At 39.6% G+C, this 17605-nt stretch overlaps 1 protein-coding gene across 2 annotated transcripts in view; it reads left to right on the top strand.

The window, feature by feature from the left end:
• The window catches only part of LOC129698941 (double-stranded RNA-specific editase 1-like), a 213741-nt gene extending 201921 nt beyond the window's left edge, over positions 1-11820 (top strand). For both annotated transcript variants that reach the window (XM_055638427.1, XM_055638429.1), the window contains one exon: positions 433-11820. In XM_055638427.1, coding sequence (XP_055494402.1) covers positions 433-609 — 177 coding nt within the window. In that variant the 3' untranslated portion in view covers positions 610-11820. The remainder of the gene's footprint in view (positions 1-432) is intronic.
• The last annotated feature ends 5785 nt before the right edge of the window (positions 11821-17605 follow it).

The raw sequence follows: 17605 nt of genomic DNA on the forward strand, positions 1-17605 counted from the left end.
AGTAGTTATTAAATTGGAATCATGCATAAAACAAACTTGGTCGGGATACTAAGTTCCAAAGTTCCATAGACTGAATTATGTCATTTTGTGAGCCATTGAACTTGTCACATTCTGAAGGCAGTGAAACCACTAAGCCACCATACCTGTGTTTATTTCCGAAGAAGCATTCATTGCCCAATGAAAGCAACATTTAATTTTGAGAGCAGCACTATACACATTTTGAACTAGCAAATAACTCATTTGTAATCCTGATATTTGAAATTATGTTACTTCCAGTTGTTATGAAAAACACCTCAAGAGAAAATCTCTAACAAAGAGGATTTTATGCTGAATTATTTTATTCAATTAACATATGCATTCATGTCTACCTATGTATGTAATTTGCTTTCCTGCTCCTTTTCACTCCATACATATATTTTCTTATTCCTACAGTTGCCATGTTTGCTTCAATCCAAGCAAGAGAAGTCTGGTTCTTACTATGATGCAAAGCAGGCTGCTGTTGAATATCAAGCTGCCAAGGAGACCTTGATCAAAGAGTTCCAGAAGAGTGGACTAGGCATGTGGGTGAAAAAACCCATTGAACAGGATCAGTTTGTTTTGTCTGTCTAAATGCAGAGAAATGTTGGGATTTTTAGGAATTGAAAGTTGCTGGAATTCCATATGTCAGATGTATTTATTAACTTTAAACTAATTTTTTAATTTTGTTTTTCTAAAATAAGAACATGTCCCCTTTTCTTGGCTACTGGCTAGATTTTTTTAAATAGCACAATAATTGGTATACACAATACTTGTTTTAATTGGCTTCTAAACTGAAGGGTAATGTCAACAATTGATAGCTTCATTCAATTGTGCAGCACCTTCCCGTATTTTTAATCAGTGTTACTCTTTCAAATGCACCTAATTTTTGGAAGGAAAGTGTTAACTGCAGTTTCTGTTAAAAGCTATGTGGGAAATAGTCATGGATTTTAACAATTTTGAATTTTGCTTAATGGGTTAGATTTTCAAATTTGGCACTTATTGCACAGGGCATCCTATTAAGAGAGGGACCATATGCTGTGAATTCAGATGCAAAAATTGTTGGCGTTCTCAATGGTGTGCACAATTTTTTGATAAATAGAAGACAAATCAAGCTGCAAATTGGAGGTGCTAACCTGGGCACTCAAATAAATTGGAACATCAAAAAAACATTTTGCCCTTGAGCATGATCTGCTGATCATTAAGATGATGGCTGATCTGTATTCCCCCACACCGTAGTAGCTTTACTTATCAAAAATATATCAACCCTGATTTTAAATTAACAACTAACCGAATGTTAATTGCCATTTGAGACAGAGAATTCTGAATTTTACCATCCTCTAAATATTTTTTTACTTCACATTTAAATGCCCTAGTTTTAAGATTTGTGTTCGATTCCTAAACTCTTCATCCAGCTGAAATAAATTCCTACTGCCTGCCCATATCAATTTCCTTTAATGTCTTGACATCTTAAATCAACACTATCCAACCCCACCCTTAACCTTCATAAATTTCAGGAAAGTAATCCTAATTTGTGAAACCTCTACTCAATGTAGCCCTCAAATAATTCTGGTATATCCAAGCTGCGCTCCATTTGACCGCTTTATGATTCCTAAAGTGTGATGCCTGGGATTGCTCAAGATACTCTAATTATTGTACTAGAGTTCCATATACTGTGCATTCAGAAAGTATTCAGACCCCATCACTTTTTCCACGTTTTGTTACGTTACAGCCTTATTCTAAAATGGATTAAATTCTTTTCTTTTTTTAGGGAAGATTCAAACAAGAGGACATGACTTCATAATTAAGGGACAGAGGTTTAGGGGTAACATGAGGGGGAACTTCTTTACTCAGACAGTGGTGGCGGTGTGGAATGAGCTTCCAGTGGAAGTGGTGGAGGCAGGTTCGTTGGTATCATTTAAAAATAAATTGGATAGGCATATGGATGAGAAGGGAATGGAGGGTTATGGTATGAGTGCAGGCAGGTAGGACTAAGGGGAAAAAAAGTTGTTCGGCACGGACTTGTAGGGCCAAGATGGCCTGTTTCCGTGCTGTAATTGTTATATGGTTAATCATCAATCTACACTCAATACCCCACAATAAAAAAGCAAAAACAGGTATTTAGAAATTTTTGCAAAGTAATTCAAAAGAAATAACTGAAATATCACATTTACATAGGTATTCGGATCCTTTACTCAGTACTTTGTTGAGGCACCTTTGGCAGCGAATACAGCCTCAAATCGTCTTAGGTATGACACTACAAGCTTGGCACACCTGTATTTGGGTAATTTCCCCCCATTCTTCTCTGCAGATTCTCTCAAGCTCTGTCAGGTTGGATGGGGAGCGTTGATTCACAACTATTATCAGGTCCCTCCAGAGATGTTCTATTAGGTTCAAGTCCGTGCTCTGGCTGTGCCACTCAAGGACATTCACAGACTTGTCAAGAAGCCACTGCTGCGTTGTCTTGGCTGTGTGCTTAGGGTCATTGTCCTGTTGGAATGTGAACCTCCACCCCAGTCTGAGGTCCAGAACGCTCTGGAGCAGGTTTTCATCAAGGATCTCTCTGTACTTTGTTTAAGAAGGAACTGCAGATGCTGGAAAATCGAAGGTAGACAAAAATGCTGGAGAAACTCAGCAGGTGAGGCAGCATCTATGGAGCGAAGGAAATAGGCAACGTTTCGGGTCGAAGCCCTTCTTCAGAAGCTCTGTTCATCTTTCGCTCGATCCTGACTAGCCTCCCAGTTTCTGCAGCTGAAAAACATCCCCACAGCATGATGCTGCCACCATCATGCTTCACCGTAGGTATGGTATTGGCCAGGTGATGAGCAGTGCCTAGTTTCCTCCAGACGTGACGCTTGGCATTCAGGCCAAAGAGTTAAAAATTGGTTTCATCATACCAGAGAATCTTGTTTCTCATGCCTTTTGGCAAGCTTCAAGCGGGCTGGTCACTCTACCATAAAGGCCTGATTGGTGGAGTGTACTCTGGTGCTCTGTCAGAGTGACCATTGGGTTCGTGGTCACCTCCCTGACCAAGGCACTTCTCCCCCGATTGCGCAGTTTGGCCGGGCGGCCAGCTCTATGAAGAGTCCTGGAGGTTCCAAAATTCTTCCATTTAGGAATGATGGAGGCCACTGTGCTCTTTGGGACCTGCAATGCTGCAAAAATTGTTTTATACCCTTCCTCAGATCTGTGTCTCGATCAGCCATGATCACAATGAATGGCGGTGTTGTCTCAAAGGGCCGAATGGCCTCCTCCTGCACCTATTTTCAATGTTTCTATGACATAATCCTGACTCGGAGGTCTACGGACAATTCCTTCATCTTCATGACGTGGTTTTTACTCTGACATGCACTGTTAACTGTGGGACCTTATATAGACAGGTATGTGCTTTCTAAATCATGTCCAATCAATTTAATTTACCACTAGTGGACTCCAATCAAGTTTTAGAAACATCTCAAGGATAATCAATGGAAACAGGATGGACCTAAATTCAATTTTGAGTGTCATAGCAAAGGGTCTGAATACTTATGTTAATGTGATATTTCAGTTATTTCTTTTTAATTACTTTGGAAACATTTCTAAACACCTGTTTTTGCTTCTTCATTCTGGGGTGTTGTGTGCAGATTGATGATAAAAAGAAATTAATTTAATCTATTTAAAAATAAGGCTGTAACGTAACAAAATGTGGAAAAGGTGAAGAGGTCTGAATACTTTCTGATTGCACTATAGCTGCAGCACCATCTATTTGTATTATATGAATCTGAGCATGTAGCATTAAATGATTGCAGGTCCTCTCTAGGTTATGAACACCCGATTTATGAACACCATGTATGTACAAGTGAGCACTTGGGAGCCCAGCAGATGGATGGGGCTTAATTTTTTAGCTGCTGCTGACATTTTCTGCCAGCAGGAGCTGGGCATTTGTGCAAGCCATCTCCCCCACCCCCAGCTCCAAGCCGCAACAATTGGGGTTGGGTTGAGCCAAGCATTGCTGGGTACCCTGGGCAGTCTGTCTCACTCACTGATTCAGTGAGGCCTGCAACTGGAACTGCTTGCTCTCCCATCAGAGCTGCTTCTCTTACCCTCTCCAAACTGCTTTTGTTTGGGTTACAAACAGTTCTGAGGAATGGTGCCCTGTCGTAACCTTGGGATTCCCTGTAACTTTTCCCTACATGTGTATAATAGTTAATAGGTGAAACATCTAATTTAAAGAAATATGTGGGGATTTGGGGAAAATCAGGTGGAGGAGAAAACTACTGCTTCCACTGAAAACATGTGAACATTCTACATTAAAAATCAGAATTATTGCATTATTAGAATCTGTTTAATTATCTGTCCTCCCAAGTATTCTGGGTTTAGGAATCTCCTAATTTGCAATAGCTGTAGCATTTGTTTGTTTGCAAACTGAAACACTATATATTTTTTAATTAGTACATTGTTCTCGGGTTCATCTTATCCAAGGCAATGCTATTCATTCAACTGAAGTGATTCTTGTTCAGGCAAATTCAGCACTCTTGTGTGATAATTCATTTTCCACTGGGAATAAGTGTTCACGAAAGGTCAAAATCCCCCCAAAAAACTTTTTTTAAATGTAATCGATGTAATACATTTTAGCAAAATTTAAATTGCAGCCTAGCCAGGCCATGAAAGGAATGCTAACAGTCTATTTGTATGCCTGCTGCTTCTTCCTGCTCATTCTCCATGCACGACTGTTGATGTGCTTGTTTCCTTCTGTGTAAACTGGAATAGCATATATTTAAATGCAAATGTTCCTTGCATTAAACCATTGCACCAGAATGAAGTAATCATGAGTGTAAAGGGTCAAATTTTACTTAATAGTACAGCAATTAATTGTATTCCATTAAATGTTGATGTCGCGTGGTGCTGAAATAAAAGGGGATGCAAGTTGGCAGTGATTGGATCACTTGAAAACTTGTTGAATTACAAGTGAAATTATTCTTAATTATATGCTTTCATTCTGGAACGGGCAGAATTTCTTGTGCATTTAAGATCTCTGAATTGTTTTGGAAAGCTCAAAGTTTGTTGTTGTCAGTGTTTAGAAATCCAAGTTAAATGTAAGAAATTACCGTTTTTATTACAAGGTAGTTGCATAGTCAAAAGTTTCAGCGTTTAATGCACTGGGCAAAAATCTTGAGCATACATTTTTGGCCTTAATGGTATTTTATTCTGAATAAATCAGGTGTGGAAGAATGGTAATTATGCGATCTGTATATTTAGATTGTGGTCTGGCTTGAGAGAAATGCCCATTCTTCTGCACATCTGCAAATGTATTAAATCAAGGAGATTCTGAAACCTTATGGCAAGTTGTGCCTATCTGCTTATGACCTAAGCAAATAACTAAAGTTCCATTGCTTTGAATATGGCAAAAGAAGTGGGGTTTGCCACACTTTTGCATACTAGAATGATTTTCTAATTGAACCCATACAGCTCACTCCAAGAAAAAGACTAGAAAGTAAAGTGGAAGATGCAGCTCCCAAGCTTGTATTCAAGAGCCCCTTTATTGACATTATTTTACTTGCTTACTTACTGCCTATTATGCCTCCTGGCATGTAGGGCAGCAACGAAGGTCCTCCACTCCTGTCTGTTCTGGGCTAGCTTCTGGACACTACCCCAGGTCATGTTGATTCCTTCAGTTGCTGTTTCCGTAACATATTTGTTTTACGAGACAATTGTTTTACGATATTTGTTAGCCCTGTGCTCAACCTCCAACCTGGAGGACCAGTGGATCGCTCTTCGTCTCGCCTCTACCCTTCGACCTGTCCAGCATGGGAGACCCTAACAGGAGACGAATCTCCCGCTGACATAGCTCTAGGGGTCACTGAGACACACAAGCTCCCCAACCATGACAGGGTTGCAATCCAACGGGGAGAACATTATTTTAGACAAGTAGAAAATTAATGGATTGAAATTATTTATTAAACAGTCCACTGGCTTAGATCCTGGACCAAAGTTTGAGATGGATCTGATATCTTAATGGAATTTGAGCTTAACCTGCTTCACTTTATCAGCAGATTTAGGATGTATTCTACAAGCCAGTGCTGAACTTGATTCTTTCAGGATACGTAGAAAGGCAATGACGATCCCAACCAGCTGGAGATCAAAACAGTAAATCTGTAGAAATTTAGAACTTTTTATCACCTTTAACACCTATTTGAATTACCTGAACCCATTCTGCTTTTAATTGTGGATGAATGCTGGTTGCCACATAGAATTTTTATTTAAAATTATTCACAGGTAGATCCTCGGGTTGTCTGATTTATATTATCTGAATCAGTAGTGTTTAGATTTGGAGACATTTATTTTTCCTTGGAAAGGAAAAAACAAAGAAGTCGTAGGAAAGATTTGACATATGAAATCATTTAAAGAGGTAAAGCCAATGCTCTAATGTTAGAGGTTGTTTTGTTGGATATAACAATCTGAATACTGATTTCGAGCACTAATATTTTGATAAATAAGGTAAATGGGTATCTGATGAAAGAAAAGAATGACCTACCATGACCAGTTAAATACTGGATAGAATTTTGCTGCGCTATTAGAAATAACAAGGAGTTTCAAACCTGCAGCAATCAATTGTCCCTTCCACTCCACTGACATCCCAACTCGTGTGCCTTTGTGTGCAATACCAATTCTTGAGTTGTAAATTCAATTGACTGCTGTTCACCACATTTGTAGGGTTCCAAAACCAAGGGTCACAAATCTAAGATTCTGATTAGTAAATCTGATGACAAATTTAGAAACTACCTAGAGTATTATTGAGAATGTGGAACTTTTTACCACAAAGTTAGCAAAAATGCATCAACCCATTCAAACAATGGTAGTTTCTTCACTGTAATTTACTGTAATTAACTAGAATATTTATCTCCAATTGTGGAGAAGCAGTACTCTTGTGTTGTCTCTTTAAATAGATCTGTTATCCCGTAGCGAACCCTGTCCGCGTTAAGGGTATCATCAAATATGTACTTTGTCACAGTAGCTATTCCATACTGTAAGATCTTATTGTCATTAAGGTGATGAATTCTCTTGCACTATGGGAGTGTATTGTCAAGTATCTAACCTTTGCACATCATTGGTGATGGAGGATGACGCGTATTTTATTGCTTCACACGGAAATGTAGTGTAAAGGTTCTTTTCTGTAAGCATATATTTTGTCACCTTTTTGTTTAAAAGGAACAATCACTTAAACACAACTTTCATTGTCTTATGTGAAGTGATTTTGTACTTTGGCTTTGGAAGCACCTCAAAGAATTCAATGTTTAATGCACCTTGTACTTAGTAAGTCAGTCACATTTAGGTATTTCACTTTTCATAATAAATTAAAGTCAAAAATAAAAACGTTAACTAAAATTTAACAACTGAGAAAGATTGGATTTTTCCATCTGTTGCAAGTATTCAAATTGCATACTACATACACAATGCCAAACTGGCAATTGGATGTAATAGTCATAGCAATGTTGAGTTTTGCTGGATATTTTGAACAGTTCTTTTTGGTAGGGGTGAAATCTTGTTGCTGTTCTTTTTCTTAAATTTCCATCACAGCCAAAATCTCAAACCCCAAGAGATGTTTGATGCATTTATCAATTCACCAGCTTTGGCTACAGTATAATTGATGTCTTGTTTTCAGATTAGTGAAGGGAAACGTGAGTTTTTCTGCGGTTTAGTACATTAGGTATACCTTACACCTGGACAAAAGCACCAGCATGAGACTAAACCACACAAACATCCTGGTTTCCAGCACTGGTAATAGCAGAAGCATCTCAACCCCCCTCCCCTGTGCTGTCCCGATGTGTTTCTTATGGAGTCCAACAGACAGCACGATCTTCTGCAGACTTCTCACCCTGAGGCAAAAAATTCCACCAAACCTGTGTCTGGGTGAATGGTGCAGAATAGTGCACCACATTCAATTGGGCACAAATAAGCACTTTCTCCCAGGGGAAAGATGAATAGATATTACTTTATTGTTTATTTGAATAATTATATTTGTTATTTACTGTGTGGATGATATTTATAGCTTTTTATGTAATTTTTCTCTACTGTTTATAATTTTAATAACATCTTTAATTTGTTTTGGGTCCTGACTGTTGCTGAATGTTTGTAATAATTTGTAAAAATAAGAGACATTAACAAAACACAAAGAGCACAGTCCCAGCTTTGACATTCAGAGTCTAGGTTTTTCCTCATGTCAAAGAGTTTCTGCGACACTAGTCATCTGTACTGTGCCAATCCCCTCTGCTATGCTGGTTCACTCTGAAGTGCTTGGAGCCAAGCTCCAAGCAAAAGATTGTCAAAAGCTAGGCTTGAACCAACATTGTAGCCTTGGGCAGGCTTTCAGCAATTTTGGTACGGGGAAATCAGGGCCATTAATATAATGCGATGGGAAGAAAGCAAACAGGAAAGCGTATTTTCAACAATGGATAGTGTTTCAATTAATTATGTGGACATCATATCTGTACATACATAGTGAAGGAAAGAAAAATGTAGCACTAAGAAAAATGAGTGTTGGTCTACAAGACGTGTAAGTACATTCCGTGCGAAATTAGCATCAAGAGCTTAGCTTAATGGCATAATGCTCGTGGAATATGTTCCTGGCACCTTTTCCTTTGAGAAGCATACCAGAAGCTGTGCTGTGAGAAATAAGGAACCTGTGGATCTGAAATCTATTAAGGTTGTTCAGGAGACTAATTATTTGCAAATGAACTATAATGAACCATTATCAGCCAATCTTGACTTGATGTTGGTAAAAAGATATTGTTGTTCCAAACCTTGCCACAAAAAAATTGACTGAAGCAGAAAAAAGGACTCGCACTTGTTCACATTAGAATTTTTCATGTTGGAGAACATGTGTTGAAAATCACTGGATTTAAGTCACCAATATTTTCTGAATCTTCAGTAATTAATACTGTGCGATCTTCCAAAAATGCAATAAATCAATTGTGTGCATCTGCAAAGAAGTGAAAATGGTGCTGTTGGAGTAATTCCTGCTGTATGTCACCATTTTCTATACACAAATGTATTTTCTGAAATCCTTATTTAATATGTAGTAGAAAGCCTTTGGGTAATGGCTAAAAGTAAATGAGATCTTGTCCTTTTTTAGATAATATGTGAGAATCGATAATTTGTTCCTATGTGCATATATAGTCTTCTCGCAACCAGGTTAGGAATCATGGGGGAAATGGTGAAAGATTTTAATAAGATATTTGGATTTGAGCATGCTATTGTTTTCCTTGAACTCTGCTCTCCTTGAACTTTTGTTCCTTAAATTAACCAAGATCAGGGATTCTCGGCTGTCTAGAAATGTTGAATTCTACATTATTTAAAAGAGTGTTGGATTCTTTCACAAGAGTGGTGGGTATAGACAATAGGTGCAGGAGTAGGCCCTTCGAGCCAGCACCGCCATTCAATGTGATCATGGCTGATCATCCACAATCAGTACCCCATTCCTGCCTTTTCCCATATCCCCTGACTCTGCTATCTTTAAGAGCCCTATCCAGCTCTCTCTTGAAACGTCCAGAGAACCTGCCTCTACCGCCCTCTGAGGCAGAGAATTCCACACTCACAACTCCCTATGAGAAAAAGTCTTTCCTCGTCTCCATTCTAAATGGCTTACCCCTTATTCTTAAACTGTGGTGCCTGGTTCTGGACTCCCCCAACATCGGGAACATGTTTCCTGCCTTCAGCGTGTCCAAACCCTTAACAATCTTATATGTTTCTATAAGATATCCTCTCATCCTTCTAAACTACAGTGTGTACAAGCCCAGCTGCTTCATTCTCTCAGCAGCTGACCGTCCCGCCATCCCGGGAATTAACCTTGTAAACCTACGCTGAGCTCCCTCAATAGCAAGAATGTCCTTCCTCAAATTAGCGGACCAAAGCTGCACACAATACTCCAGGTGTGGTCTCACTAGGGCTCTGTACAACTGCAGAAGGACCTCTTTGCTCCTATACTCGACAACTCTTGTTATAAAGGCCAACAAGCCATTCGCTTTCTTCACTGCCTGCTGTACCTGCATGCTTACTTTCATAGACTGATGAACAAGGACCCCCCAGATCCCGCTGTACTTCCCCTTTTCCCAACTTGACGCCGTTTAGATAGTAATCTGCCTTGTGACCTGCTACCAAAGTGGATAACCTCACATTTCTCCACATTAAACGTCATCTGCCATGCATCCACCCACTCGCCCAACCTGTCCAAGTCACCCTGCATTCTCATAGCATCCTCCTCACAGTTCACACTGCCACCCAGCTTTGTGTCATCGGCAAATTTGCTAATGTTACTTTGAATCCCTTCATCCAAATCATTGATGTATGTTGTAAATAGCTGCGGTCCCAGCACCGAGTCTTGTGGTACCCCACCAGTCACTGCCTGCCATCCTGAAAGGGACCCGTTAATCCACACTCTCTGTTTCCTGTCTGCCAACCAATTTTCTATCCATGTCAGCACTCCACCCCCAATACCACGTGCCCTAATTTTGCCCACTAATCTCCTATGTGGGACCTTATCAAATGCTTTCTGAAAGTCCAGGTACACTATATCCACTGGCTCTCCCTTGTCCATTTTCCTAGTTACATCTTCAAAAAATTCCAGAAGATTAGTCAAGCATGATTTCCCCTTCGTAAATCCATGCTGATTCGGACCGATCCTGTTACTGCTATCCAAATGGGCGGCTATTTCATCTTTTATAATTGACTCCAGCATCTTCCCCACCACCGATGTCAGGTTAACTGGTCTATAATTCCCTGTTTTTTCTCTCCCGCCTTTCTTAAAAAGTGGGATAGCATTAGCTACCCTCCAATCCACAGGAACTAATCCTGAGTTTATAGAACATTGGAAAATGTATATGGAACAAGCTACCAGAGGAGCTGTGGGGGCAGGTACAATTACAACATTTAAGAAACATTTATTCAGACAAATAAATGGCAGTAAGAGTTTAGAGGTGTATGGGCTGAACACAAGCAAATGGGACTAGCTCAGATAGACATCTGGTCGGCATGGATGAGTTGGGCGGAAGGGCCAGTTTCAGTGCTGTATATCTCTTTGAATCCATTTGATTTAGCAACACTTTGAGCAGTAGCAGGAACCTGGGGAGAGATCATACTTCAGTAGTTGTAAATTCTACAAGTGGCTAAACTTGGCATGGATAATCATTTATCATCCACCTTGTGGTGTCAATACACCACTATGGCAGTGTTAACTAGCATCAGAAAAATTTGAAGATCCAAATGGAAACTTAACGCGTGAAAGAACTTTCAAGGTTGGATGGGAGCTCATTTTTACCTGTCTGCCCGCTTCCCTTCGTGATTGTGTGTCCTGGCATCCTTTTTAAAACGGAATTATTGACACCACTTGATACTGAACGGGTCAGCCTTTTCATTGACTAGCTTTTTGTATATTTTAAAATCAAACAGTCCTACACAGTGCAACAGCAAATGATATCCCACTATGAAACTATATTGGGGAAATTATAACTTTTATTTACTTGGGTGTGTCATTCTTCCATTAATTGCTAAAATGAAGCAGTATCTAAGCAAAACATATCTTATGGAGTTACAGGAAAAGACAGATGGCAGAATAAATTGTTTAGGTGATCAAAACTTTCCAAGTTGTGTTTAGGAGATTGTTCACCTTAAACTTTATGGTAATGTTTCACTGTGTAATGAGCAGGTTATACTGTAATCACTGCATGAGTTACCAGCACTAATACTGTTCCATTTCTCATTAACAATCCCAGCATGATTCTCTGTTACATGTAGAAATGAAATAAAAATAAATTTACACCTGACTTTTAATATATGTTGTTGGTGTCATTTTTAGGGAATGTTGCACAGAAATATGTAGAGCTTGTGGCATCAAACACAGTTGTTTTTTTATAATTATTGACATTCTGCACACCAATAAAACTTGGGTTGGTGTATTGCATTCTGTCTGTGTATGATTGTGTTCTGTATTTTTGTTTATTGTGCAATATATAAATCTACACATTATGTGTCCTCTATGTAGACTTTATATTCAAAAAAATTCCTCAGTGTACTAACCAGAATAAACAGAAGTTCAAAATTTGGTGCTCGTACACAAGCTGATGAATATTCTTTGATATCCAATTAGCTGGTTTTCAGAAGCTGTGTGTCAGCAAGTTATTGAAGAACACAAAGTGGTATGGCTGGTTTTAAGTTCTGTGCCTCCATTACATTCAACCTAAATAACTATGCATGCTGGAACTATATTTCCATCTCCCATTTCTTTTGCCTAAATTTCCATGTTTTATACCCTGCTGCATCCCTTGATAAACATCTTGGCTATCTACAGCCCCGCAATTTTTGTGTCTCCAAAATTACTAATCAGATCATTTTCATCCAAATCTCACATATAATATTACTAGAGTCAGGATGTTTAGGCGCTAAAACACTGAAATAGGCAGGCAAAAAGGCATAATAAAATTACAAAAAATGCACAATAAAAGGCATTTATTGACAAAAAAGGCATAAAAAGAAATGTATTTCGACCACCAAAATATGGTTAAAATAATAATAAAGGTATTCTACATTAAATGACCAATGTTGCCTGGGTGCACATAATTACTAGCATTTTCTTATCAAATTATCTGGTCTTAAACTATGCCGTCTGTCAGACAGAATATGCTTCAGTTGTGAAAAACTTCTTTCTGCCTCAGCTGTCACTGGTGCATACCCGAAACAAGCACCTACTCTGTATTCATGTTGATATCTGGTGCATTACAACTACATTTGAGAACTTTAGCTGTTTTTGTATTTCTTCAAGACCTTTGTTAGCTAAAACCACTCTCTCACTTTTTTCTTGTATATCTTTACCTACATCACCAGGAATTTTACGGAAATCATCAGTTACTTTGTTGAAAACCTGCAAATTATTCACTAATGTTTTACCACATTTCTCAAGGGAAGTGATAGCTTGTGGGAAGTTTGCAAAATTGGAAGCAATAAACACAAGATCGCGATGGAGGGACTTTTTTGGCATGATTTCACTGACGATCCTGACTGTAGCAGATCCTTCTTCAAAACAGGATCTATTTTATTTTTTCAAATTTGCAGCATAATAGAGTACAGCAGAAAGCCAAGTATCCCACCTAGTGAAAACGGGCTGAGGATGTAGCGGAATCTCGGGCGCCATTTCCTCGAACAACTACATACGTGACTTTGAGGAAGATTTTCTTGACATTGGAAACCAGGCGATCAACATTTGGAAACAAGCTACGTATGTGCTTGACAATTCTATGAAGTACTTGAGCTAAGCATGTCAAATGCAACATTTTGGGGAATAAAACTTTAAGAGCACGAGCATTTTTTTTCATGTACGGAGCTGCATCAGTCACAACCAGAAGAACATTCTCGTGTTTTATGCCATCTGGCCAAAGTACAGCGTGCAGATGTAAACAACTGGCTAATAGTTGAGCTGTTTCACTTCTCCAATACTTCTGATGTCAACAAATACTACTTTGATGGTTGACCTGCCTCCAATGTACCGATTACCACATTGGCAACATATCTCCCCACAGCATCGGTTGTCTCGTCTTGAGATCCATATTTTGTTGCATGCAACTTCATCTCTAATTTTCTGCACAACAATGTTGAAGTTGCTGTCAACATAATTTTTCCATGGTATATGTTCTTCTGAGTATTTCTCTAACAAAAAACTTCTGAGAGAATATTTTGCCAATTTCCACAGTGAACTTTCAGCATCAATGAATGCCTTGCACAGATCACTCGAAAACTCAGATTTGCGACTGGAGCCAGCAGTAAATGTAATGAGGAGATAAGCTTGGGTATTTCGCTTGTGTAGTCTATATCCCAGCGGTATCAACATTGACTTCTCTAATTTTAGATATCCCTTGTCTTCTCTCCTCCCCCTCAACCTTCAAGATTCAAGAGAGTTTATTGTCAGGTGTCCCAGATAGGACAATGAAATTCTTGGTTTGCTTCAGCACAACAGAATATAGTAGGCATGAATAAGTTGCTTGTTGCTGTAAGTAATCTTCTGTTTGGCTGTTAGCAAAAAGTCACCGCTGGCAGGCGCCATCTTAGATTAGATCCTACGAGATCCCACCTCTCCTTCAAGTCCTACTGTCTCCGCCTCTTCCTTTCTTTTTCCTGCCCCCCCCCCCCCCCAGTCTGAAGAAGGGTCCCGACCCGAAACGTTGCCTATTTCATCTCGCCATCGATGCTGCCTCACCCGCTGAGTTTCTCCAGCATTTTTTGTCTACCTACGATTTTTCCAGCATCTGCAGTTGTTTCTTAAATAGATCTTGGAGAAGGCTGAACCAGCGGGCAACGGCACGAACGAATGAACGACCGACAGTGGCACCCCCGGTGTTGCCCCAGTGGGGGAAATTTTCATGTAAGTTATACTATGTTAATACATTAATAATAACATTAATATTAACGTGTTAACGTAGAAAACGTCATTGTAATCACGGTACAATTAGAGAAAATAGCACGACCTTTTAGCAAAATGGCAAAAAAAAGGCTGATTTAGGCACTCGGTCGTGAAAAAGGCATTATCTTAGTGAAATCATCAAAAAAGGCATGAAAAGGCACATGGCATTTATGGCAAAATCCTGGCTCTAAATATTACAGATAGCAGAAGACCCAGCACTGAACCCAGCAAAGCTCCACAAGTCACAGGCCTCAAGTCATAAAATACCCAACTACGACTATCTGTGTTCAAGGCCAGCCAATTTTGGATTCATTTTACCAACTCATTTTAAAACTGAGGCTTGTTGCCATGTCTTCAGTGTCTCCCACAATAACATGTCATCCAAATAAGCCATTATCAAATGGCCTTGAGCTCTTAACAATGCTAAGATTGGTTTCAGCAGTTCTGTAAACAATCTAGGAGCTGAAGTTAACACATTAGGCAATGCTTTGAATTGCCACTATTGAGTCATCCAGACAAATTTAAAATATCTACAATCTTTATCTTGGAGATGTATGCTTGCCATACAGCATTCTGTTGAAATTAATTGCAAAGCATTAGTAAAATCTCCATTTTGAAATGTTTATACTGTACAAAAGGTTTGAGATTTGTGAGGTTTTTTATGTTGTTTTCTGTATTACCCCTTTTTTACTCAAAATATCAATTTCTATTTGAATTTTTCTAATCTCTTTAGAGAAAATTGAATACTTTTTGGAATATGTTGAGTAGGGGATTTTCATTCTGTTAAAATTCAATTCTAAACCTCATTATACTGCACAGTATATATGCATCAGATGTTATTAGTTTCCATTCTTTTAAAAAGAATTGTAACCTACCCCCAATTTGTAAGTAGGACACATCTGATGTTTCTTTCAGAACCAGAACCACCTACCTCGTGGTTTACCAATATCACCTTTTGTACCTTGCCCCTTGTGGGAATACCATGTCCTCCACGTCCTGTGGTTGTATTCAGTTCCCCTTCAGTATGGATATTGCCTTCTAGCTGTGCTGCCAAACATTGGTGGCTTCATCATCCCGATGGTTATTGATTCTTCGTTGAGAACCTTCAGTTTTTGGGCAAGCACCACTCCAAAGAGTAAATGTGGCAATTATATATTAGATGGTTTACAAAGCCCTGCAAACTTAGGATGTATGTTAGGTCTTATCACAGACTTACTCCAAAATGTGCATTACACATCATTCCCATCACATCCTGTTGTGACGTTGTCACATTTCCTTCTTCCAGATCTCTGACAAATGCCTTAATGCTTGACCCCATTAATTTTAATACCCGCTGTAATCTCATTTCTTGAGCTCTTACTGCAGTGCCCATATAATTCCGCACTTCTTTTTTAACAGCTGGAACTCCTAACCGAGCACAGTTCTGCGGGATTTTATATTTGTTCACAATTTCATCCATCGTTGGTCTTCCAACTGATGGGAAAGCAGGTAATTTATACTCTCTGCTATCTCCTCTGATAGAGGTTGTCCCTTGTTTCTGGGACTAGAGAACCTTTGGGCCAGCCCATGGCACTTTTCTTTTTTTTTTTTTTGCATTGGCTCTGGTCCTCAACTGATCAGAGTATCAGAGTATTCTGGATATTCCTCCTCATAATGGGTTTCACCTGGATTTCCATATCAGGTATTACATGCGATGGCTCTATGATAGGCCTACGCTTTTTTGTCCCTCTTTGAGGTACATCAAGCTCTTCCATTGAGCTGTATATTGGCAGCCCACTTTTGGGTGCTGCTCCATATTCTGGGTCTCCTGTAGACCAACGCCTGTATTGTCTTTCAGACATTTCTGGTGCTGCCTCCCTGTCAGGTCAGCCCATATATTCATCTTTATCATCAGGCATTTCAGTCGCTGGCTCAAATCTGGGCCAACGTTTCCCAGAACCTCTTCTGGGTGTTCCAGCGGCAGCGCTTTAAGCCCGCGTCTTTCACACTCCTTCTGGAGTTTGTTTTACCCATGAGGAATTCCAGTTTATAAATTCTATAGTTCAGACTCCTCCGAGTCTTCCAGGCCTGTTATTTCTTTATGGCCTTGCTCCCTATGGGAGTTTCAACGGGAGTTTCAACGGGACTTTCCCCCCCCCCCCCGTGTAAAATAGTTCTTTCTTTACAATCGACTTTTAGCCGGGCGCCCGCTACTCTACTTATTGAGTGCTTACTGTGGTGCGCTTACTATTCTTCCTCCCACCTTTCTCCATACATAAGACTTGCCTGTGTCTCTGCACGCAGTCTCCGGAGAAAAGCAGCCTGAAAGTAAAAGTAGAAAATACTTGCATTCAGGTTCTCCTTCACTCACCGCTTGAAGGTCCATCCTCCTATCGCAGTTGCAGCGCAATGCGTCTGACGAGATGACGCGCGTGTGCCTGGACGGCCATCTTCACGTTTTCACTCGCGTGACTCCAAAATAAAATTATTTTCCTGGAGTGATGCTGGGCTCTGGGCATCCTATAACTGGGTTATATCAATGCTACCTGGGAGCTTTCTTTGTGCTGCAGACTTAATTTTAACCGCTTGTAATTGCGGGATTTGCCTCAGGGCAATCTGTTTGGCTACATAATCAGCTGACCTGTTTCCCTTTGATACATCATCATCCGATGATGTATGAGCTTCGCATTTAATAACTGGCAATTAAATAGCATCCAATAAATTTAAGACCAGTTTATCATGCTTAATAGTCTTTCCTGTTGATGTGATGTGTCCTCTATTTTTCCATAACTGCCCAAATTCATGTACAACCCCAAAAGCATAGCGAGAATCGGTGTAGATATTAGCACTTCGGATTGTAAAGCGTACTCCTCCAGCACTTGGTGTGGTGTGGCCACTGCATATCCTGCTAATAATCTGTCATCACTGTGTGAAGAGCCATCGGTAAATAGGACCAGGTCAGGATTATCAATCGGATGACTCTTTAAGTCCAGCTGCTTCTACAAGCAATAGACAATCATGGTCACATTCTTCTGGCAGTGGTGCAAAGGCAGCTGGGTTCATAGCAGGTGATCACTGATAAGTATAGTTTGGATGCGATAAAAGGATAACTTCATAGCCTGTTCTTCTAGTGGCTGTGAAATGCTATGTAGTTGCTGAGTTCAATAATAACATCACGGCATGATG

This window comes from Leucoraja erinacea, chromosome 7 (assembly GCF_028641065.1).
Source record: "Leucoraja erinacea ecotype New England chromosome 7, Leri_hhj_1, whole genome shotgun sequence".
In the NCBI taxonomy this organism is placed as follows: domain Eukaryota; kingdom Metazoa; phylum Chordata; class Chondrichthyes; order Rajiformes; family Rajidae; genus Leucoraja; species Leucoraja erinaceus.